Consider the following 23,485-nt stretch of genomic DNA (forward strand, 5'->3'; position numbering starts at 1 on the left):
AACAAATAAAAGCGTGCACGCTGATTGGCTACGGGAACCATCAAAGAAGGAAGGGAGGCGTTTGCGAAACTATGATTGGCTGGAGAAGAAACTACCTGTCAACCCACAGCGCCCCACAATGACGTCAAAGACAGACGTACAAACTGACATTTTTGGAACACGTTGACGTTCGTATAATGTTTAAATTATTCGAGAACAAATCATAAACTACATTATGCATAGGGAAAGCAAACGTCAAGAAATAGATTTTAGTGAGTTAGTACAATAGCGGTTAAACAATTTGGCTTATATTTGTTGTTGATTGCTGTCATAAAGGCCAGTTTGCACGTCAAACATTTGAAATGTTGGTATTGAGGTTGAAGGAAATATTTTACCCACTGGTACAGGAATAGTATTTGTGAAGGAAGGAAGGAAGGAAGGAAGGAAGGAAGGAAGGAAGGAAGGAAGGAAGGAAGGAAGGAAGGAAGGAAGGAAGGAAGGAAGGAAGGAAGGAAGGAAGGAAGGAAGCCAACAAGGCATTTTTTTTCAATTGGACATGATGAAAATGTTGCATTTTTTAAAAAATTGTGTATGGAAATGAATCAATTTAATGATCCCTAATCTTAAAAATGATCCAGAAGACGTATACAATAATGCCAGGCACTTACAATTGGCCTACCCAAAACTCGAAGTTCAGACAGACTCAGACTGGGCGTGAGACAAGCCCTCTGCAGCCCCCGACCATTGTAATGTTAATGCTCCACTGACACTGTTTATGAGCATTGGCTGATGTGTGAAGAGCTCCTTGTTCACGTTCTCCCACACAAAGATGGGCTTTCGTATTGACCTCAGAAAGCTTCCCCATGAAGCCGCCACACAATCTCTTTAGCCACACACACACGCGCACACGCACGCACGACGGAAAAGAAAATCCTTCCTCCAGCCTCCATAAGAACAGTCCCCATCTAAAAGGGTTCTTTTGTGCCAGCGGAACGAGGTCCAAGGCAGAACAGCCAGCATGGATGGGGGAGGGGGACCAGCATGGATTTGTATGGATAGCTGGGATAAGAGGGGGGGGACAACTCAGCAGAGGATTTCTCACTCATTCCGCTTGGTTTTAAATGTGTGAAACAACATCACTGGATCATTGCTCACCAATTCACTTCAAACACAAATAGTCATCCAAGCCCATTTCTTTTTACATGATCACAATTTGAGACTCTCAATTTGGGTTGGTGGGGAAGGCGTGGGGGTGGGACCCGCTGGCAACGGGCTCAATAAAAAAACTGGGAACACAATGTTCTTTGCAGTATAAACATTACATTCCCCCCCCCCCCCATTCTTGCCATTCAAAAGGACTGAAACCTTGGAGTAAAATAAAGGTGCCTGACAATCAATTTAAGATACATTTAGAAGTGCAATATTTTAAATATCTTTTTGTAATCAAAAATATTGATAACGTATATCCAATAGTATGAAGAGAAAGGCTATTTGAAAGTATTTGAATTTAATGTAGACAATTCATCCATGAATATATTATTAAAAGTGTATCATATGAATCTTGCAAATGTGGCGGCACGCTGTGGTGAGCTCTGATGCAACAACAAAATACACATTTTCAACCTTCTCTAACAGTGTATGGTGTTTTCACTAATATTGCAAATTGGGAATTTTATTCACAGACACACAGAGAGATGCAAGTGCCAAAATGTTTTTTTTTTTTTTTTGTTTTTTTTAAAAAGCAAAACAATTTATTTCCTGTTTACGATACAAAGTTGGGCTGAATCTGTGGGTTTTACACATAGTGAAATTAGACACTAAACACTATGCAGGTTAAACAAATAGGACATACTGTAACTTCATGCGTACAGAATGATTTTTCTTCACATTTCTCCACACTGTGCAACGAGGATCGGGAGCTTAGGCTTGTTGTTGGGTCCTGTGGGAACGTTCTGTTGGAGGTTGGGATAAAGAATAATTTTAAAATAAAAATACATACAGAGATGACTTGAGTGAAGTCAATTTCTATTCAAATGTATAGTACCTCAATCTTTCTCATGATCAGCAATCCATCCACAACTTTACCTGAAATAAGAATATTAAAGGCACATTTTCATGCAGAAAAATATATCTTTTCAAACTTTAAATAAATACAAAGTCCTCATTTTTGTGGAGTTACACTCACCAAAAACAACATGTTTTCCATCTAACCAGTCACATTTAGTGCAGGTTATGAAAAATTGGCAACCATTTGTTCCTGGACCACTGTTTGCCTAAAAGAAGAACGAATGATTACAGCAGAATCTTCATATCTCCAAAACAAACAGAATTCTATATTTACCATCATCTGTGTTTAAAAAAAAAAAAAAAAAATTCAGATTACAAACAAACACAGATGTTTGAAAAGGCTCCCGGAAGTTCAGCTTGTCAATGAAATAGAATCTCAATTGAAACCGTTTTAGGAGGAGAACATGTTGAACCAGGTTCAAACCTGCATCGTCAGCATCGAAGCTGCTAAGGCATAGGCAAATACTTTTTTATGACCTTATTGGAGTTCAATTAAATTATTTGACTCACTCACGACATTTAGTCTACATTGGTCAAGCCAACCATTACCTGTCACAGACATGTATCACCAAGCTTGTCTGTGAAATTCACTTATCAAACCACTGTAATGGCTAACGGATCCCTCTAGGTGGCAGTGTTGCATCACTTTGGATTTGCAATCAACTCAGCTTTTGAGAACAAGATAAAGATTAGGGACTGAAACTTTGGCATGTCACAATTATGAGTGAGAGAAACCTCAATGCATTGGAAGTCAAACAAGTGCAATCACCTCACACTTACACGTATTATGTTTATAAACAACACTGCCAACACTACAATGACTTTCAAATAAACGTATGAACGATCACTATTCTTAATGGCAGAAATGAACAGGCGCCCAAATGTTATTTTGTTGAGGGCACCATAGAGGCATGGGCAATTAAAACTAAGAGAACTCAACATACCATGGATAGAAGACCAGGTGCAGAATGCTTGAGTCGAAAGTTTTCATCTGCGAACGGACCTCTGTAGATGCTGCAGATGCCAGTGCCGTCACCCTTGAAGAAACAGCGCATAACAAACTCACAAAAAACAGGCCATTTACAATTTTAGAGGAGCCCAGCGCACATACATACATACATTTTTTTTACTTTGCTTTTTTTTTTTTTAAGCACAAGAGATCAAACAACTTGTAGCACTTTGTGGCCTGTAAATGCAGTGCCTATTCTACTACTGACATTTACTCACATTCACAAAGTCTCCTCCTTGGATCATAAAGTCTTTGATCACTCTGTAAACGAACAAATGGGGTACGTTATAACAGACGATGAACTTTGTTCAGTAAAACAGCAAATACAAAGTATCATCCAAACCTGTGGAATGTACAGCCCTTGAAACCAATTGGTACACCGTCCCTCCTGTGAGACAGATATTTATTTTAATATCTCATAAAAAGCAACCTTGTATGATCACACATTAGTAACATTTATAGTAGATTTTTCCTTACCGGAACTCTCCAGTACAGAACTGCCTGCAAGAAATGATGAAAATTTGAGTCGTACGATATTGACGGATATCAATCATTTTCCACGCCAACCTAGTATGTTGAATGATCATTTTTAAACACACTTTTTTTCCCCTCTCTGTTATTCACAGACAAAAGCAAAATATAGCGCTGTAAGGCCCTAATTAGTATTTAGTTCATCTGAAGGCTGGGGGGGGGGGGGATTCCTGAAAAGACAATAAAACGATGTTCGGATTAAGATCACAACATACCGAAAATTCTCGGCCGTCCTTGGGACAACATCAGCAAAAAGTTCGACTTTCATCCGCCCCACATCCTGAAATGTAGAGGAAATGTTGAGTAAACAGCTGATGGGACATGGGACAAAACTTTTATCTTTTGAAACAATCCATGTGAGGAAAAACATTCAAATATCTATACTGACAAAACAATGTGAAATACAGTTGATGTCAAAGTAATTCCAAACCCTCAAACAACTGATACTGTAACATGTATGAAACAACAACACATACAAATATCGATCACGTCTATGTTTTTCTCTGACTATTCCGGTCATGTGATGCGTCCATTGAAACGCACTGTTGACATTACGACATCAGTCGAACCTGCATTAGAATTTCTGGAGAAGGCCAAATTTAGCAAATGTTATCGGGATCTCAACCTTTTTGTGAGCACTGAGCAGAGTATGTAAAATGCTGGATTGGAAGCGGACTGAGACTACGGTGAATTGGGAAATGTTCAATAAATGAGCAGAAGCTACTGCATGTCTCATTCCGCATTGAGCGTTACACTTCATTGTGCATAACTCTAAACTAGATAGACATCCTTGAAAGGCAGTGCCAACAAGGAGTTTAAAAGGGGACTATTGCTAGCAGCATCTTCTCGACAAGCACAAGCCCTAAAAGAAGGCCGGGAAGGCAACAATGCACCTTGATGTTGACCAAAATTCATAGGACATGAAGGCCCATATGCCCATGGACTTGAGCCCGATGGCTGCATGGACATAGGAGTCAAATACAAAGTTCTAGCTAAGGTAGAAGGTTAAGGAATATAGGGGAGGTAGTTTATGGCTGCACCGCGCAGACAGCGATGGGGAGATAGTATATGGCTGCACCGCGCAGACAGCGATGAGGGTGAATAATAAAACAGGACTAGATGCAAAGTTCAACAAGGAACCAGTACAAAGTACAAAGTATGGGTGATGTGCTCATGTTAACTCGGTCTCATTAGGACCAGAGCAGCACTGTTGGAGCATTGAATGCAACAAAAAATGGTTTTGTATCGAATCCTAGGTGTGGTACCGCCGACCCCTTTACGAGAGGATATGAGCGATATAAGGTGCCCATTTTGGATCAACTTCCGCCGGCACATATGTTATCTTTGAAAAAAGAAGAATAAACATCGAGCCGTTTGAATATCGTGTTTTAAATTGTTAACTTCCTTTTAGCACCGACTGACGGTGTGCCTCACGTGTGTTTCTCCATCTTCGTTGTGCACAAGCGTCAAGAAAGTCTTTCAACAACTCACCTGTCCTCCGATTGTAATATCAAAAAATACAATAGGGTTGTTGGGGTTCGTCGCTTGAACGGACATTATTACCACCTCAATGCCTTTTAGGAGGAAAATAAAAACAGTGGACACTCGTTCAGAGATGATTGAACAACCGGAAACTCGTACGGAAACCCGGGAAAGCCGTGTTACTGCAAGCCGTTAGGGACAAACTGCACGAAAACGCAAAAGGCAGGGTCGTCTAAAACTGGGCCTCGGGGGCAGCGAGCCCGGATCTTTAGGATTTCTTCTTCTTCCAACTAACCTGATTGAAATGAATGGGATTGTTATTAGTCATCCTCTGAGCTCGCTGGTGATCTGGTCGGTTGACTCAGGTATGATGGAGTGACATCAAAAAATGCATGGCTGTGGGTCTCTTGTAACAGAGATGAACATCTCTGGCATATGGTAACAACTCAAGGAGCGGTATGTCAGAATTGCACATTTCACTGTAACCACAAAGAAGGCCTCTACAAAAAAAAAAAAAAAACATGACAGAAAAAAACCCCACATCTGCTTTGTAAAGCTACAAACACTTTAGTAAAGTTGTCTTTTTGTATGCATACACTACAAAAACATGCATATTAGGTTCCTTGAAGACTTTAAATTGTCTATAGATGTTAATGGTTCTCTATTTGTGCTCTGTCCACAGTGGCTCAAGTAACCCTAATGATAAGCACTATATAAATTGGTTAGCTGGATGGATGAAACTCAAAATTATGACTAAGTCTGATTAACAAACATCAACATTATTATAAACCACTACTCAGATATTAATCTGGAAGATACACTGAGGTAAACACTCACTCAGCTTGTTCAGACAATTCAGCTCAACTTTTGAATCCCATTTTGAACAATGGAATAACTCACACACATTTACCTTTAGGGTTTTATTTATACAATAAAACGTACATTTACAAACAAAAAAAGTCAAAGGTGGAAACCCAAAACTAAACAATGATTTCAAAACTGCACTAAAGCAATGTGATTGAAAATGAGCATGTTGACAAACTAGCAGGTTAGCCAAGAATTAAAACTAGATGATGCAAAAGGAACACGCATCTATGTAAAGTAGTAGGGCTTCTTGACGTTGACGCCATATTCTGCGAGAGCAGGGGCCAGGTCCTCCATTGTCAGAGTGTACTTCTTATCCTACAAATGAACAGGACAAAACATTAGAACATCAATTTGTTAGGATAAAAAAACAATGGCATATGCATATACGTTCATTTTTAACGCACATCAAAGTACATTGGGAAATGAAGAAACAAACCTTTGTCTTGCTCCTTGAGCTTCCTGACGCAGTCCCCTTCATTTTACAATACTGCAGCGCGTCGTTGGCAATGTCTGAAATGAACTTTTGCGAGGCCAGGGAGATCAAACGAATTCTAAAAAATAAAAATAATAAGCTTACACTATGCTTTCAGTTTGGTACAACTGTCCCACATTGAATTTTCAACACTTTCCAAAAACACATACATTCTTGGATCAGATGCTTCAAAGCCAGCCCGGTTGAGGTAGTAGCCTGTCACTGCATCAGGAATCTGACAAACAGAAAAGATTGTTGTTTAATTTTAAAGACTTGTACCACTTTATAAAGACCGAAGGCGAGAAAGTGAGACTCGCCGTGGGAGTGTACTCTTCCAGCTGCATGACGAAGTCAGCCAATGGGGTTGTGGAGACGGCGGGCTTAATGTCTCCATTGGTGATGCCTCCTGGAACATAAACTCCATTGGGTACAGATGAGTCCGATGATGACGATGATGTCACCATAGGGGTTGGAGTCGAAGCTGTAAGACAGGTGAATGTGTTTTATTTACAGAGATACAAAAGAAGCATTCTAATCTACTGCAATTTGATAATATACTGCAGAGAAAGTTACGGATCGCAATTAGAGGTGGTGGGAGTCACTTGGTATCGGCTAGATAAGGGACGTATGGTGCAAATGACAATCGCACTGAGTATGAAAGCAAAACTGATGCTGAACCGAGGCAATGTTTATTTGTAACTGATTCGTGAGCCAAGGTTACATTGCGTCTAAAAAACGACGCAAAAAATACATACTACTGAGTAAAATATGTAATAAAATGACTAAAAAGAAACTAGGATTGTAATTTTACGATTTGCGAAGGGAAGCAAAATGTCATCAGTGTTCTCAAATGATCGTAGAATTTGATCAATTTACCATTGCTGGCGACCGCAGGGATGCTGCCGACATTGCTCGCCGCGTTCTCATTTGTGGTACAATTGCTTGAAGTTAAAGACGTCGTGGCGTTAGACGCAATTCCGGTGGTCACAGACTGGTTGGCGTTGTCAACATTCATGTCGATGCTGTTCACGTTTTCGCAGTTTGGAGGGAAACAACTTGGCGGCTAGCTAATGCTCAAAAGTCAGCTACTATCTTCTTGGCGAGCAGTTAAAGAAGGCTTCAAAAGCCCACACGTCCAGTCCTGTGAGTTCTCAAAGAGACATTTGAGGTATAAGAAGCTCCCACTTGGGCTACTTTAAGCGCTTGTACAACGAAACGAAATCGGAGTCACGAGCTTGCGAACATGACCGCGGATGTTTGTAGCCGACTAGACTTCTTCTTCTTTTTCTTCTTCTTCTGCTGCCTCTTCTTCTTTGAAATGTGTTTGTTCGTTGGCTAACCAGTAAGCAGGCGCATTACCGCCACCAACTGTATTGGGGTCTATTTGACACACAATTTGATTGCAGGGAGAAGGTCCAGATTCAAATCGATTGTTTAGACTAAAAAATTGCAAGGAACATAAGATCACGTTGTTGTAATATGTTGTTTTTGTAGTTCGCACTCGATATAAAGTACTAAGTACATTAAAGTTGTCACAAATGGCGTCATGTGACCTTCGTTGTACGACTGTGACGAACTTAACCGAAAATACCCGAATAAGATTTTTATTCTGCGGTTATTAAAGGCAGTTGATTGACATCACGAGTGCAATTGCCACATTCGTGGTAAGCGGTTTTTTTTTTTTTTTTTAATTACTCAATAACACCTAAACTATTTCTGATGTCATGAGTGTATTAACCCACAGGTACCAAACCATTATATAAAGTATTTAGCGTCCGTTTATTTTGACGAAGTGTGTACATTTTAAGTATAAACCGCAAGAATAATCAACCCGTCGGTGTTACATATTTGTTTGACAGTGTTTATTATTATTATTATTATTATTATTATTATTATTATTTACATTCAACAATCTCCTACACTAACAAAAATACGCGGAATAGAAAATGAACAGATTGACGAATACACTATTGAGAGGCAATTTCCAAACCAAACCTGACAATTCGCAGCAGCTCTTGAATGCAACAGGGCGGGGCTTGTGACTGACAACTTCAAGGTTCTGTTGTTGTTGTTGTTGATCGTGGTAATGTAGTTGAAAAAGGAAGTCAGCACAAATTCCCTAAGTAAAGCCTCGATTCTAAAAGAACAAATACCAGCAAACGCTGCTCAGAAGAATCTGCCTTGCCTGGCACAGAGGAGTGCGGAACATCAACATGAGTCCACTTGTCCGGCTCATCGTAGTTGGAGCAGGTTGTCGAGGGGAGATCTACTCTCGCTATTCAATCATCCACCCGGATCGTGCAAAGGTACACCAGGAAACGTTCTCAATTATAATCAATGCGAAAGGGCTACCAATTTAATACACATTGCTGACTTAACAAATTTGCTGAAATTGCTTATTGATTCCAATTCGATTACATCTGAGAAATCATTCAATGAAATAAAATCTAAAGCCGCAGCAATGAGAAATTCCACGATATTATTTTGCAGATTGTTGGAGTAGCTGATCCCAGGAAGTTTGCCCGCACTAAGTTCAAACAACTGTACAAGCTTGCAGAGGAAAACCTGTGTGAAGGTGAGCTTGAAGCACGCTGAAATCCTTACAGTGATGTATGTATGCCTTGTTCCATATTACATTGCTGCCTTTCCTAGACTGGCGCATTTTAGCCGAAAGAGAGAAGTGTGCAGACGCTGTTATAATTTGCACTCCAGACAGCCTTCATAAGGTCAACTAAACCAGTATTTATATTGGTTTCTTTACACATCCTTTTTTTTTTTTTTTTTTTGCATCATTTTAGTATGTTTTTGTTTTTCAGGAGCCTGCAGTGGCTTTTGCAAAGAAGGGCTACCATGTTCTCCTGGAGAAACCAATGGCTGTGAGTGACAAGTGAATGTTTGCTTTGGTCTCCAACTATCATTTTTGTCACACATCACAAACTCACTTGGGTCTGCTTTGAATTTGAATTGCACTCCCAAAAAAACAACATATTTAGGCTCATAAGCAAAAATGCTTTGTTATAAACCATGTGGTTTGAAGGAAAAGGCACTTTCTCGAGTCACCTGCATAATAGAACTCAATGAGGTTGTCTATACGCATGAATTACATCATGTGAAATCTAAAATGAACACTAGAAACAACAACAATGCACTCTGGTGGGCAACCACTGCAAATTTTTCCCACTTGCATCTTGCTGTAATGTGTTGCTGCACCTTTTTTGTGACGTCAGACAACAGCTGAAGATTGCATGGAGATTGTGAAGGCTTGCTGTCAGAGTGGTGTGATGCTGAGTGTGGGTCACGTACTACGATACGATCCCACTATCCGCAGGATAAAGGTGATTTGATGGTTGGAATTTCTCTCACTTAAAGCATTTTCCAAGTAGGTCTAAATATGGGTATTGATTGTCGATTGAATACTTCTGCTGAGCAGGTTGGAAACCTGGGTAGGTAGGACGAAATAGAACTGATTATAATTAACATTAAAAAAAATCTTCAGTATAATTTGAATGAAAAACTGTATTCATTTTTGCCCCGTAATTCCTTTTTTTTTTGTCTTTAAAAATGGAATTGATTCCTGTTTTTCCAGGAGCTGATTGACAGCAATGTTATTGGTGATGTGATCCACATTCAGCACTTGGAGCCAGTGAGCAGGATTAAAAAATAAACTTCCCCAAAATGTGTAATTGTGTATGCCTATACACACATACGCGATCCACCTCTCTCTTCAGGTCGGCTTTTATCATTTTGCTCATGCCTACGTTCGTGGAAACTGGAGGAATGAGGCGGAGAGCTCTTTTTCTCTTTTGGCCAAATCATGCCACGATATTGACCTGATACATCAATGGGCCGGAACACGCAGGTAAAACGTTTAGACACAAAAGGAGGAATGGATGACATTGCAGTTTTTTCTTCTTGCAGGTGTTTGAAAGTGACGTCATTTGGTTTCGTCAGCCACTTCCGTCCAGAAAACAAGGTATTCTTACACTTATGGGGAGCTTCAAATGTAATAAGTTTTATATGTACGTGTGAGATATGTCGCGTTAGCCAACAGGGGCTAGTGATCGCTGTTTGGACTGTTCAGTTGAAGATACCTGTCCATACTCGGCAAGCAAAATCTACCTGGACCGAGTGAAAAAGGTGAGCGTTGTAGGACATGTTCATTTTGCACGCTGGATGTCGGTTTATGTCTATTTCCACTTTAGGGTCACGTCGGCTGGCCAGTGTCAGTCATCTGCCCCAACTCTTTGCCAGACATCGAGACCGTAACTGAGGCTCTGAGGACTGGACCGTACGGTCGATGTGTCTACGAGTGCGACAACGACGTCTGCAGCAATCAGGTTAAACCTTCTACTTGAAATGCTGAGGTTCAATACTTGAAACAGGGGTCAGGCAATTTTTTTTTTGCCCCCCATTGAGAAGAAAAACATGAGGTAAGAGTTCCTGTGTGGTGGTGAACTCAATTCACTTCACAGCAAGCAGCAGTTTAGTCGGTAGTAAACAACACTTTAAAAAAAAGAGGTCTCAGGTTGTGTTTAGCCACTTACAAACTCAAAAGGGTTCCTGCTCCCGATCACACGAATTGTCCTGTTGTTATTCCTCTAGGTTGTTAACATGGAGTTTGAAGGTGGTCTGACTGCAGCCTTTTCTATGGTGGCTTTCACTGAGGATATCTGCAAACGTAAAACAACCATCTATGGCAGCAAGGTACAAAGAACCTCAATTGTCATATATCACTCAAAATCCATTCGCCATCAAAACGACAATCTACTTTACAGGGAGAGTTGTCATTCAAAGACAACGAGATTCGTGTGTTTGACTTTCTGACCCAGAAAGCCACCAAATATGTAGCCAACGTGGGTTGCCCTGTGAAATTTGGCCTGTCCGGACACTCTCAAGCTGATTACTGCTTGATAGACGCCTTCATTTCTGCTGTGACTGTGAGTTCTTTGATTCTCATGAGTGTCATTTTTTAGAATCTCATGCTCAAATAATTCATGTAAACATTTGGTCTTTGTGCACACAGCACAATGACCCATCACTTATCGCTTCTGGTCCTGAGGAGACACTGCGGAGCCACTTGCTGGTGTTTGAGGCGGAGCGATCACGACGGGAAAATAGGGTGATTCACATGGACCACTCTGGATCTCTTGAATAATACCATTGAGGAAAATAATGATTTACTTCAGGATTATTCAGCAATCATGTGTGTAGTTGGGTATACTTGGAATATGTTTGTGATCAGTATTGAATTATAATTCTGTTAATGCTTGATTTGTTTGAATGGCAACTGGCTGATGTTGATGGGAAAATGAAGTTTCAAGTGTGCTTCATGAACCGGTTGTATTGGTTGACTCCTCGAGACGGCACTGTTGGTTTAAATAGTTTAAAAAAACGGCAAATCAGTGTGATTTCAGAGCAATGTTAAACAGACTGCCATCCAGAGTAGGGAAAAAATACATGTGGTTCATGTAGCACATTAGAAGCTTCATTTTCCCACCATACCATGCAGTCTCGTATTGACAGAGAAGTAATACTTGAAGACTGTCAGATTGTACTTGCACATAGACATTGACTTTTTAAGTGTATGCCTGGTGACCCAATGAAGGATGTCTGATCTAGTCAAAGGTTCTGAAACACCAAGTGTTTTTTTTGTTTTTTTAAACTGTCAGAAAGAATCGAAACATAAGATGTACTACTCACTGCTGTCGGGCACTGGATATCCTCAAAGAAATCAGATCCTGAAGCCAGCCACTCATTTTATACACTCATAAATCCATTTCCCCTCACTTTTCTTGTTGAGTATATTTTTCTTCCTCCCTCAGGTGATATCATGAATTTCCCACAGGACATTCAGAATGGCTTGATAATAAAAAATTATCGAATACAACTTTTGAGGTTTTACTGTCCTGTCGTCTTGTGCTCTTATCTTGCACATGCCATGTAATTGCAAGATAATGGTTGAACTAAAAATAAATGGAGTGTCTAAAAGAGCTACTCATATATTCCTAACCATCAACTTATTTTTAGTTCCATTGCCATCCACTCTGCTTCAAGTTGAAACTAAATGCAAGTGTCATAACACAAAGTAACTGTGTTAATTACAGATTGACAGTTTCATTTCAAAGTCCAGACGGTTTTCTTTTTCGCAGTCCAGTTTTGTACTTTGACAGGCCATCGCTTAGTAGCACAATTCTGGAGAAGCAGTTCATCTGGGACCCGGTGTAAAACACTGACTCTGTCTGATCCATATTGAAAGTGAACATGTGCGTGAAAACTGCCCGTAGTCCACATGGAAACATCTGCACATCAGGACCAGCCTCACTATTTGCCATCATCCAAGTATGAATGGCTAATGCAGAGGAGCTCATTGTTGGTGCATGTTCTATGTACAACACCAGACCCCTAGTCCTCGTGTTTTCTTTCTTTCTGAATCTGAAGACAAAACCCTCATTTTAGTAATCTATGTAATCCAACATCATTGTACATAACATTTCCTGTCACTGGTCCTCTTATATACTCACCCACTTAAGTGCCGCCGTGGGAAGCCATCATCTCATTTCCTCCTTTGCTTGATGAACGACTGCCTTTCCGGGCTTTGTCCTCTCTGCATATCACATAATATACAGTACTTTCAATTTGTATCCCCGCCCCCCATGAAAATGATCAATAAACACACATTTTAGACAAATTTATCAGGGCAACTAAAAGACCTGAAAAAAATGCAAGGATTTGCACGTTCAAATTCTTCTGCTCTCCTAGAGACTGGGAATGTTTATCTTTGGGTTACAGCCTTATACCAAAAATAAACACAACACCCCGTGACGACAACATGAACACAATTCACAGGTTTTGCATAATAATTTGTTGATGCACCTTTGACAACATGTACTGTAGAGCCTCAAGAGTTCTGTTCATTTTTATGGTCGTGCTTTTATCTGCCAAACTGCATGGCCCAGCTGGTGCCAAAGTGGAACACCTCACCCCTAACTCCCAAATAATCATTTCATTTCTCCTATTCACAGCTTGGAAGCACATACCTCAGATGAAAAGGTTCCAGCATGTTGATCAATCACTTTTTGCAAAGTATAAAGGTCACAATGTCTTTGGTCGTGTTCATCTTGATGACTAGGATTGCCTTCACAAAGCGCTTTTCTTTTCTTATTACACTAAAAAGAATGTGCACCTGATCCAGCTGTTTCTTAGCAGGTCTTATAATCACTAGGGTTTTTTGTTTTTTTTCTAGAAGATTGAAAAGGTTGTTCATCACAAGAAAAGATTTTTTTTACAAATTGTTTTCACAAATAAGCCCTTCTTTCAACTACATGCTTTTCACATTAACATCTACTTTGATAAAAAAAATATACATATATATTTGTAGATGTTCACATCATACTGAATGGACCCAGTTTGTTTTGTTTCGCCTGGTGGTTTGTATATTGGCGTTTGAGGCATACCACCTTTGTTGTGTTCCACTCTATGTCTCTCTCTATATATATATATACATATATACACTAATGTATTTGGTCCTTGGCTGTTACATCTGGTTCTGATTTAATGAAGTAGATAAGGAATAAGCCCTACTCAGGGGGCGGGGTTGAAGCTGCAGTGGACAGGTTGACTGCTGGGGTGTTCCCCTTCCCTCGAAATTGATCCGCTATGGAACCAAATCCATCACTAGCGAGGTCCTAAGGGTGACAAGGCAGAGAGTAATATGATATTGAGCATTCTCCGTGTATACAAGAGGCTACACCAGAAAGTGTGACACGTACACACTGCGTTAAGGTCTCCTGGAAGAGAATAACGGACTGCAGATTCAGGAACTCGCTGACTTTTTCCTCCACCAGCTTCAAGCATGCCGTCATATGATCATCCAGAGGTCCGTCACAAGAGCTCAACGTGCTGGACATGTCCGTGCTCTCATAGCTAATGTCAAGTAATGTTTGGACACCTGGGAAATAACAATGTGGGTATGAGTAGTATGCTTGGTGGTCAAGCAACATTAAGCTGGTCTGCCAGATACCAATTGTCGCACGCATGACAAAGCTTTTCATATCAGCCAAAAAAACATCGTTCAGTCCTTTTACACGGTCTGTGACACACATCGGATGCTTGGCTGCTCTGCTGTACCTTTTGTAAGCTTATTTACAATCTTTTCCAGGAAAGCGATTCGCTGTTTGTAGCCGCTCAGCTGCTCTTCGATCGTCTTTTGCTTGGCGGAAATGGCTGCCTGAAGAGCTTGGCGCTCCTGAGCTTGCCGTTTTTGCTCAGTAACAAAGAACTCACTCTCCTTGTAAAGCTGTGGGTGGAACAGAGCAAGCGTTGCATCAAGTCAAATGACAATTGAACAGAATTTTTCCATTGACCCAGTGTTGTACATAAGCAGAACTAACCTGAGCAATCTGATGCTTAATGTCCTCTATATACGAGTGCTGACAGTTGACGTAGCTCAGTAAGGAATAGATCTCCTCCTCCACTGATGAAAAAAAACAACCCACAAAATACTTTATAAAGGAAAATCGCTACTTTGACTTCTCAATTTGTTGAATTTGGACCTACATGCTAAAAAGTTTTCCACCAATGTGTCCAGGTCACTCTCTCCTGTCTCTATCAAGATTTTCCTGATGGTATCTTCCAGATGAGTCAACCTTTCGAGATGCTCCAGCAGATCCTCTGTGGGAATTTTTAAGAGCATTTACCCTCAGACTTACTTTTTATCCAGAAATATCATATTCACGCTGGTTCTTAGACAGACAAGTGCTTGTTTATTATGCAGCCATCCATCCAATAGAAATTCACCTTTTTCACGGTCGGAGCCTTCATCACCGGCATTCTTGACATTGACCATAGCCTCAAGATTGCAGTGTGTGGCGATTTCATGCTCCAAGTTGGTTGTTGTTTGAGTGTACTGAGCTTCAAACTGAGCCTTTTGTTCCTTCAGCTTCTTCTGCTTTACCTGGATTGTAACGCTAAGGGTCGCCACATTGGTTAACGAACAGTCAAACGCTTGAAGGATGAAAATTAAACATTACATCACTTATTTTCTCATCCCTTCATTGGATCACTGGTGAGCTGGAGCTTTTCTCAACTGACTTTGGGTGCAGATGCAACGAGGTGTACACTCTGAACTGCTGGCCAGTCTATCAGCCCAGTATAGACCAGAGGTGTTGCAAAGTGGTTTACAGAACATTCATTGTCATTTTTTCAATAAATTGAACCGCTTTTGCCAGATGTGTCCACTAGAGGTCACACTGACGCTAGGTTTTATTTATCTGAGCATGACTACCAACTACATCGGTATTTTAAGACGATCCAATACTGTAGATTGTAGAATGTCTTTTAGCAGCTTCAGCTCAAAAGAGGTTGGTTTGCTGGAACCCCTTTGTGTTTTGTTCATGACACAACTTTACAAGGCAGTGGGATAACTGCACCCTCTGGCTCCCACTTCCCTACTTCTGGTGTGATGAGTCAATGAAGGTTATCACGCACGTGTGGAAATTCATGCAACTTTAAAATTATTTCTTTATCTTAACACAGTTTCATAGAAGGTGCTTCCTCCCACGTTGCAAAACGATAGGCAAATTGAAAACTACATTTGTCCAAATTGTTAAAGAATGTTTGTTCTCATAGGAATTCAGATTGACCAGTCTATGGTGCAGGCCACCTCTCCCCCAAAGTCAGTTGGCATAGGTTCGAGTTTACCCACAAGCTGGATATAGGGGATTCGATGGATATATAGCATGTGTAAAGAACAGTTCCTTCACTTACTTTTGGAAGAAAAAAAAAAAAGAACAATTTACATATGTGCACCTGTGGTTGAACAGGTAAAGAAACGACTAAGATGTAAAGATATTCACCTGGCATTGTTGGCTTTAGTACACATAGCGCTCAAATCAGAAATTTCCTTGCGGAGGGATTGCAACTCCTGGAGAAGACAACACGGTCATCAGCAAACATTTGCCTTTCAGAAGCAATTTTCGCATTCCGGCTGTGACAATCTAGAGCAATGCTAAACACAATTGCATCCTGTATTTTACAGAAACATTTGAACAGTAGCTTTCACACGACTGACCTTCCTCAGCTGAAGCTGAATTTGCAGGAACTCGGCCTTTTGCATCTCCAGCGTATCTATTTCCTGCTTTAACTGGCCATTCCTAATCATCAGCTCATTGAAGCATATGTGACCCTTTAAAAAGGAATGTTACGTGACTGCTTTCGGCTTTGAACGCTGATAGATGCTCGTGATGAAGCACTGACCTTGTATAGTTTGTCCTCTTTCGACAAGATATCCTTGATGGAAGTGTCTTCACATTTTGCATTATGCGGTGCAGTCAGCCCCCTCTGTGCGACCAACTTCCTCTCCCATTCTATAATCTGGAAAGAAAGCCAAAGGTGGGGGTGTTCGCATGACACTGTGCAGCATTAAAGCAACTTTTTTTTTTTTACCATAACAGTTCTCACCTCCTTTTTGAAAGCCACTAGTTTGATTTTGTTCAATTGTAGCTCTTCCTCTATCTTCTCCTCATTGTTCAAAAGGATATTAAGATCTGACGAAGCATTGACTTCTTTTTTTTGGTTGCAATTACTCTGAGTGATGGTGAGGATGTGTTGCATTTCATCATGTTCAGTCTGGAGCCTTTGGATCTCCCTGCTGCTTAGACGTGAAAAAAAGGCAAATAAAATTGCACTTCAAGTCAACAGGACACTGAGCATTCATGTTTTCGTGAGGCAAGGACACAAATGATCAATAAAAGTTGTTTCGGATAAGAATAATAAAAAAGTAACCCACTTGCCTGTCTTTCTGGAGGAGCGCTTGAATTTTGTCATCGTATGCCTGTTTGTCTTTTACAGCTTGACGATATTGTAGCTTCAATTTTTGCAGGTCATTTTCAGCTGCATTTAAAAAACAAAATTGTTATTTTATCATACAAAATAATTGTTTATAATTGTTTTTTTTGGGGTGAAACAGATAAGGCAAAATGTCTGGTACCACAGGTACAAGTCACAATAATGTACCTGATAAAGGGACGAGCATATTTTTGGAGAGTGTGTGTGATTAGTTAAACGCTTCTGCATTGTTGTTGGTCCAGTATAATCACAGAGGTTTGTTTTTGATCAGGCATTGTGTTTGTGATCAATAAGAGCCACAAAGTTCCACCTCCTTGTGTGCGGTAACTTACGATTTTCTTCCTGTGATCGACCTCGGGCAGATCGCCTCATGTTTCATGAGAGTGAGAGCGCGTCTCCAGTCTGAGAAAGGACACAAGAGTTGACTAGATCAAAGTTTTTGGGAAACACTGCACTTTTGCCTGACGTATGCTCAGCTTTTGTCTGTTCAGGAAATACATTTCAATGGGGCAAACTAATTACTTGAAATGACATGGCAAGATTATTCATTATAATATTAAATATTAATATAATTTCATTGCACAAACGTGACAGTGGAATATTTGACGAGAATAGTGGCACATTTACATTTCAGTATTTTAATGTAACTAACTGGAGATCGATATTAGATCCCTCAATCTATTATGTATACATCCACACCTAAAAAAAGTCATCAGTGAACCTTATGTGCATGTTTTTGGAATGGGTACACACACACACGGCAGTGGCGTGCAAAATGAGCCAAAGCTCAGTGTACGAGAAGAGGTGAGTTGCGGAAAAAAAACATGACAGCGCCCTGGGTCCCAATGCCCTGATCATATTTGTCAGTTCTTGGCCAAGAAGAACATTAGCATGCTAGAGCAACCTCCCAACTCAAGTCATTCTCACCTCAAGGTCTTGTGAAATAACATGCACATAATATCTACAACCTTGCTCAACACACTCATAATGCAAGCAGGATCAAGACTGAGTAAAAGTCAACATTTGGCTGAGTTTAAAGTACTAGATTATGCAATTTTATTTGTCCTTGCTTCTACTTCTAGCTCATGCATTGATTTGCATTTGCTGGCTAACAAAGCCAATCAGAGATGAAATTTATGCAAACTGTAATTGATTCAAATCATATTTAAAAGGCACAAAAGCACCAAATTCATGTCGGTCCTCAGAATTCTAAATTCTGTTTTTGATTTTGGTTTGCTCTAGCTCGTAGGATATTCTGAATGTGTTGAGCACGGTTGTGGAAATGTGCAATTTATTTCATAAAACCATGATTGTGGATGGTATGATAATGACTCCTCAGCCATTTTTTTTTCCTCTTTTTTTTTGTAAAAATGTAAAAATAATGCGACTTTGACAAGCACCAAACATTCTAGACAAATTCTTCAAACATGTACTGTATTGTGATTAATCCTGCATTGCACAAAAAAAACTAAAATATCGTCTTAACAGCACCCAAACACACGTCCCACTGGGCAATTGCCAGCTACGCCCGACGGCCATTCGGTGCTTTGTCATTATCGTCCACATAATGCATTACTATAGAACATTTAGATTATGGCTATCTCTTTAGCTCTCTATTTATTTATCTATTTAATTATCGGGCTATCTACCTAACTTTAGTTTAATAAATGGGGGGGAAAGTTGGTTTTGACCTGATAATGCTGCTTTGTCTCCCCCTGCAGGTTAGCTCAGGTTGCTAGCTCACGTAGCATCACGTCCAACAGTCCACGGAGTACACGTCCGCCTAGTCATTGTAGTGACGTCAAGGCTAACGTGAGGCTAACGGTAGTCGGCTTCGGCCAAAAAGCGAAAACATTTCCAGTTACTAGTTATTGTCCAGCTCGCTAAGGGGGGTTATTTTGTTGTTAGCTCACGTTGTACGTCGACAGTAAGTGAATGGTGTTCATAAATGCGGTCGTCATGTCCAAGCTCGGTAACTGCTCCTGTCGTGACGTCATGCTTCGGCTGTGTACTCACTTCCGTGTTTATTACATAGCACTATGATACAGAGCTCGCGGATGAATGACGTAATTGGTCACATTCTTGAATTTACTGTGCGGTAATAAAAAGGATTGTTTTGTCTTTCTCTTTTTATCTATCGTTATCAATCTTTTTATCTATTTTTTTCAAGGGCTCTGTTTTTTTTCTATTCTATCTATCTACCTAGCACCTACCTTGTGCTATGCGTTTTATTTCTATTTTTTTATTCTTTTTTATCAGGCACGTTAACATAACAGCCCAGAATAATAACAAACAATGATTACAGTAATCAACATATTTTAATCACGGAAATTTACAACTAAACTACAATGTAAGTGTAAGACTAGGTGGAAAAAAGAATCAGTACAAAAAAAATAAAAATGAATCATAACATAAGTACATTGAGGACGTGTGTCCTGCACGTAGTGACTGTTGGGAGGTGTCCTTTTTAATTGCTGTCAAATTATAACGTTAAACAACAGCACATTGTTAGTGGGCCTTAATAGAACACATCATGTCTGACTAATATGTTTTTCTCTTTTGTTTTTTCTGGATCATTTTTGAGGAAAACCTAATTACTTGCAGAGCTATTGAAGTGTCAATGAGATGTTTGTGTTTGATGATGTAGCTCTCATTTGGGCTATTTTCTTCATTTCAAATTCACATCTCTTATGAGTTTGGAAATAGACATTTGAACAGAATATAGGATACTGCAAATAAAACCTGGAGGATACACTAAAAATAGGATACTTTTAGGAACAGGCTCAGCTGGTGTACAGTGGCAAAAAGGGTGTGTACCACAATGATGTCATAATTGAATCACCGTAAAATCACTGCAAACTTTGACCTTTGAACTTTGATGCATGTGTGGGCTGACACTAGACGGTCCTGCAGTCAAATCTGACACAAGTACAGTTCGTATACCCCACATGCACGTTAAGACAGAGCTAAAGGTCAAACTGGAGTTGTCTTATCCTTAACGGAGTCATTCAGTCCTCACAACAAAACAGACACACACAAGTGCCTGATTTGCTTCAGGAACTTGCAGTGTGAGTCACAAGCTGTTTTTTGAATGAGTCAACTGTCAGAGAGTCCCGCCCCCCCCCCCGCAGCCCTCCCTCGCATACGGGGGCACATGCTGCCCACGCTTTTAACGTGGGCTTTAACCTCACGATGGTATCACTTCCTCCCTCTTAAGTCAGTTATGACGCATCAAACAGCCCAGAGCAATGGATCTTCATTTACTGGTGTGGTTAATTCCATTCACCTTAGTTTTATAGCAAGGTTTCAAGGGAAAAAAAAAATACTTTTGACTTGTTCCTTATAATCTGTTTTGCTTCTTTTTCCAGAAACATGCTGTGACGAGTGGCAGCGTGTGGTGATTCTCAACTGAATTAATCGTCCAATAATAGTTCTCGCTCATGGTGACTCAACAGGAAATGATGGAGCGGGACTAGGGCAGACAAAAAAACTGGAGTAGAGGCTGGAAGAATGAAAGGAGAAAATACAGGGAAAAGGAACTGCTTACTTTGTCATGGCCTAGGATTGTGAACTATGCAGCAGCGCGGAGCAAGAAAGGCACACAAACACACAAATTCCTCCGTTGCTAATAAAATGCTGTGCAGTCAGAGATGACCTCATTATTCTGTAGAATAGAGCGGTGGTCCAGGGGTCACATGCCATATGTTGATGGTCTGCAGAATAGTTTGTTATGAATTATGTTTTTTTAAGTGTTTGTCCCTACATATGGTACATTTGACATGTGCATCAATAAAGCAAACATATTAAACCAATTATGCCTACCTACCTTTAGGTGTCTAATAGCCCTGGTATGATTTTGACGTGTCATTAAAAAAAAAAGAAAAAACTCACATCCTGAATATTTTTGTTTTGGTTTTTAGGGGGGTAAGGAACATAGTAATGACATCCTGTTTTGGAGAACAAAAGGTAAGCTATTTTAAGAATACACCTTGCTTTTAAGATAAGAATGGCATCTTTTCCAGAATACAAGTAGTTCAAGTTGTATTACAAGAATAATGTTGCATTTTTGGAACAGACTACCAAACTTTTTTTTGACTTATGTAATAATGTTATGTATGACTTTATTTTGGAAAAATCAGACTGATTTGTATGTCTAGCTTATATTTTTATCCAGACAAAACACATCTTTGTTCATGTTACAGTGGTCGCAATGTACAGTGCTGAACAATTGTACTGCGCCATAATAAAAGTTATTCATGCTCTGGAAAATTAGGACTGTTTGACATTTTTTTTTCCCTTGAAGCCAGCGTTCAAAGGGACCATCAATCCTCGGCCAGTCCTCCTCCTCGTCCTCCTCCAGGTGGCGGTTGATTATTTGATAACTGAGCTCTATCCCCTCACGCTTTGAGGTCAAAGGTCATGTTGCAAAACCCACTCAGATGTCCGAGGAGTTTTATTCTTTCCTGCTTCTTCCTACTTGCCAGTGTCGATCACAAAAAGAAGAAAAAAAAAAAAAGCATTTTAATCCCTGCATTAAAAAAGTGGCAGACTTTTCAAATCACATTCTGTAGTAAGGGGCAACAAAATGGGGCAAAATTACTTTCATATATATGATGAAGAAAAAGGCTGTCCAGGTTTTGAATCAAATCATTATTGTTCCATGTCAATGTGACGGAAGTTGTGGGTGGGAAGGAGCACACAGAACTTGAGGGTTTCTCAAGTGTTGGATGATGCCGCACCTAGTTTCACCATATTGTAGCCTGGCAATTCACATTATTCATCAATTCCATAAATACACAAACACATTCATACACAATACAATAAATGTGTGTTTTCTAGCTTCATTTTTTACAAATAACCCACACATCTTTTTTATGAACCCTTAAGAGACTCAACGTTGGAAAAGAAAACTATTTGCGCTTCTTATATAAATTCAGGCACATTGGGATGAACAGCAAGGAATTGAAGCATAACGGGCAGACTGAAAACAGCAATCTGGCTGTAAGTACTATTACATGTTTGTACACAGCTGGTTCTTCTATAAGGGAATTCCCCGTGACACCGTGTCAGCATATCAACTGAGCACAGATGCATTTACCATGAAGCACGTATGTTAACACAAACATTTCCTTCATCCACCTTGAGATGGAAGACAGATACAGTGCAACGTCTGAAGTCTGAACAAGACCAATTTGTTCTTTTGTCTGGCAGTACTAAAAAGATCTACTGTGTATTATCGACTTTTATCGAAGGATCTAATTTGTCGATAGGCGTGAATGGCTATTTGTCGCTAATTTCCATCGGTGTAGTAAAATTGCCACCTGGCAAGAAGTTTGTCACAGATTGCAATTCAGCACCAGGTTGAAAAACTTGTACGTCCGTCACATACAGTCAATTACGATTTATGCTGCCCACAGTAAGTTTGTTGAAACAAGTTCCTCAGCAGACGGCCTGCTACCAACACCACTGACGAAAACACCGAACACAAACACAAGGAAAGTCTACACTGTAACTCAACGTCAACTAAAGCTCAATTCAGCGGATACTTTGGAGAGCTGTAAAGCTCTCCCGGTACTGACTTCATGTTGTTCCAAGGGTTCAAGCAGAAATTTGTGACTCTCCAGATGGAAGTTTGCTGTTTTCATCAGTGGTCTGTCCCATACGTGGCTTGTCAAGAAAATATCCTATTTCAGGGATTGAATAACATCTTGCTAAGCATCATCTTGCAACAATGTTCCAATGTCAATGAGCCGTCACGTGCTTGCAAAAACTGTAAAACCGAAGCTGTTAAACGGTGATGGCTTCACATCTGTCCGAATAATAACTGGTATGCAATTTCTTAAATGTTTTGTGTTCCTTTCAAACTGCAATGGACTTGATGAGCTCAATTAAGCACCCTGTAATTAAATTTACAGTTCCCATGGTACTAATACACAAGTTCCTCAAAGGTTCCTGCTGTCAAAATGTGCTGTTAATATGATGGTTATCTATTATAGATAACATATCATACCAAACATCCCACAAATCTGCACCTGCAAACATTCCCACTCACCAATGCCAAAAGCCTCTCAGCAACTGAAAAGAAGTCCTTGTTTGGCATAGTTTTGTACAGGAAGTTTCTCCTTCACAGCAATGCCTCCTATCTAAGAAAGCTCACCAAAGGAGGCAACAAATGTGGGAGTTGGCTTTCTGACTGAACTGACAGCTGTGAGGGACACAGGGGCTCTCAGAGC

At 40.1% G+C, this 23,485-nt stretch overlaps 4 protein-coding genes across 7 annotated transcripts; 1 reads left to right on the forward strand and 3 right to left on the reverse strand.

Moving 5' to 3' along the window:
* Positions 1-1,493: 1,493 nt before the first annotated feature.
* ppih (peptidylprolyl isomerase H (cyclophilin H)) lies at positions 1,494-5,297 on the reverse strand. Its single transcript, XM_085909286.1, has 9 exons — positions 5,078-5,297; positions 3,802-3,866; positions 3,533-3,556; positions 3,399-3,443; positions 3,274-3,316; positions 2,991-3,083; positions 2,165-2,252; positions 2,024-2,064; positions 1,494-1,931 (listed from the first exon to the last, which is right to left on the reverse strand). The coding sequence occupies exons 1-9, from the start codon at positions 5,141-5,143 to the stop codon at positions 1,863-1,865; spliced, it is 534 nt and encodes a 177-aa protein (XP_085765412.1). The 5' UTR covers positions 5,144-5,297; the 3' UTR covers positions 1,494-1,862.
* A 682-nt stretch (positions 5,298-5,979) lies between these two features.
* taf10 (TAF10 RNA polymerase II, TATA box binding protein (TBP)-associated factor) lies at positions 5,980-7,669 on the reverse strand. Its single transcript, XM_085914281.1, has 5 exons — positions 7,284-7,669; positions 6,725-6,888; positions 6,578-6,642; positions 6,372-6,486; positions 5,980-6,250 (listed from the first exon to the last, which is right to left on the reverse strand). The coding sequence occupies exons 1-5, from the start codon at positions 7,420-7,422 to the stop codon at positions 6,161-6,163; spliced, it is 573 nt and encodes a 190-aa protein (XP_085770407.1). The 5' UTR covers positions 7,423-7,669; the 3' UTR covers positions 5,980-6,160.
* Positions 7,670-7,871: 202 nt separating this feature from the next.
* On the forward strand, positions 7,872-12,392 carry LOC147062088 (uncharacterized). The gene is made up of 13 exons (XM_085914269.1): positions 7,872-8,713; positions 8,898-8,982; positions 9,060-9,133; positions 9,224-9,283; positions 9,635-9,742; positions 9,994-10,050; positions 10,136-10,266; positions 10,326-10,380; positions 10,452-10,544; positions 10,610-10,744; positions 11,010-11,111; positions 11,183-11,344; positions 11,431-12,392. Exons 1-13 carry the CDS (start codon positions 8,621-8,623, stop codon positions 11,560-11,562), a joined length of 1,287 nt encoding a protein of 428 aa, XP_085770395.1. The 5' UTR covers positions 7,872-8,620; the 3' UTR covers positions 11,563-12,392.
* Positions 8,030-19,244, reverse strand: LOC147062089 (coiled-coil domain-containing protein 63-like). Of its 4 annotated transcripts, none has more exons than XR_015066409.1 (16): positions 18,944-19,244; positions 17,585-17,654; positions 17,198-17,297; positions 16,866-17,055; positions 16,662-16,778; positions 16,477-16,590; positions 16,262-16,329; positions 15,204-15,373; positions 14,964-15,077; positions 14,798-14,880; positions 14,535-14,703; positions 14,177-14,355; positions 13,989-14,092; positions 12,929-13,011; positions 10,952-12,839; positions 8,030-9,846 (listed from the first exon to the last, which is right to left on the reverse strand). XR_015066409.1 is itself a non-coding variant. In XM_085914249.1 (15 exons), exons 2-14 carry the CDS (start codon positions 17,622-17,624, stop codon positions 12,933-12,935), a joined length of 1,527 nt encoding a protein of 508 aa, XP_085770375.1. In that variant the 5' UTR covers positions 17,625-17,654; positions 18,944-19,244; the 3' UTR covers positions 10,820-12,839; positions 12,929-12,932. The 4 variants fall into 4 exon arrangements, 1 of the variants encoding a protein (XP_085770375.1); XR_015066410.1 differs by having other exon boundaries at positions 19,166-19,236; XR_015066411.1 differs by lacking the exon at positions 18,944-19,244 and having other exon boundaries at positions 17,194-17,297; positions 17,585-17,658.
* Positions 19,245-23,485: the final 4,241 nt, after the last annotated feature.

This window comes from Syngnathus leptorhynchus, chromosome 1 (genome assembly GCF_054491065.1).
Source record: "Syngnathus leptorhynchus isolate UIUO chromosome 1, UIUO_Slep, whole genome shotgun sequence".
In the NCBI taxonomy this organism is placed as follows: domain Eukaryota; kingdom Metazoa; phylum Chordata; class Actinopteri; order Syngnathiformes; family Syngnathidae; genus Syngnathus; species Syngnathus leptorhynchus.